At 52.8% G+C, this 466-nt stretch overlaps 1 protein-coding gene across 1 annotated transcript in view; it reads left to right on the plus strand.

The window, feature by feature from the left end:
- LOC102758437 (arylsulfatase D) overlaps window positions 1–466 on the plus strand; it is a 15,439-nt gene that overhangs the window by 11,447 nt on the left and 3,526 nt on the right. Inside the window, exon 10 of the mRNA XM_015559459.1 lies at window positions 420–462. Within this exon, the coding sequence (XP_015414945.1) occupies window positions 420–462 (43 nt within the window). The remainder of the gene's footprint in view (window positions 1–419; window positions 463–466) is intronic.

Below are 466 nucleotides of genomic sequence, written 5' to 3' on the forward strand. Positions count from 1 at the left end.
GTATATGCAACAAATATTAATATTTCAAGAAAAACTTTTAAATATAATATACATGCCATAAACATTAATAGCTTTTCCTTCATATATTTTTATTGATATAAAGGAAGGGAGAGAGAGAGAGAGAACCATCCATGAGGGGAGAGAGAATCATGGACCAGCCACCTCCTGGGTCACGGGTCCACCTCTCACCACTGAGCAACACTGGCCAGGCCTGTCCTGTGTCCGAATTCCAGGGGGAGGGGATGTTGACTGCACCCCCTGCTGGTGGTGGGGGGGCATCACAAGGTTTTGGATCAATCGCTGTGGCCCGTTTGGGGGGACACGGGCTCCCCAGGTGTGTGCGGGCGTGTATCTGTGTCCACACGGGCTCCCCAGGTGTGTGTCCACCTGGGAGCCCTGATGATGTCATTTCCTTGCAGGTGGCAAAGGCATGGGAGGCTGGGAAGGCGGGATCCGGGTCCCCGGG

The sequence above is a fragment of the Myotis davidii genome, unplaced genomic scaffold (assembly GCF_000327345.1).
Source record: "Myotis davidii unplaced genomic scaffold, ASM32734v1 scaffold434, whole genome shotgun sequence".
In the NCBI taxonomy this organism is placed as follows: Eukaryota; Metazoa; Chordata; class Mammalia; order Chiroptera; family Vespertilionidae; genus Myotis; species Myotis davidii.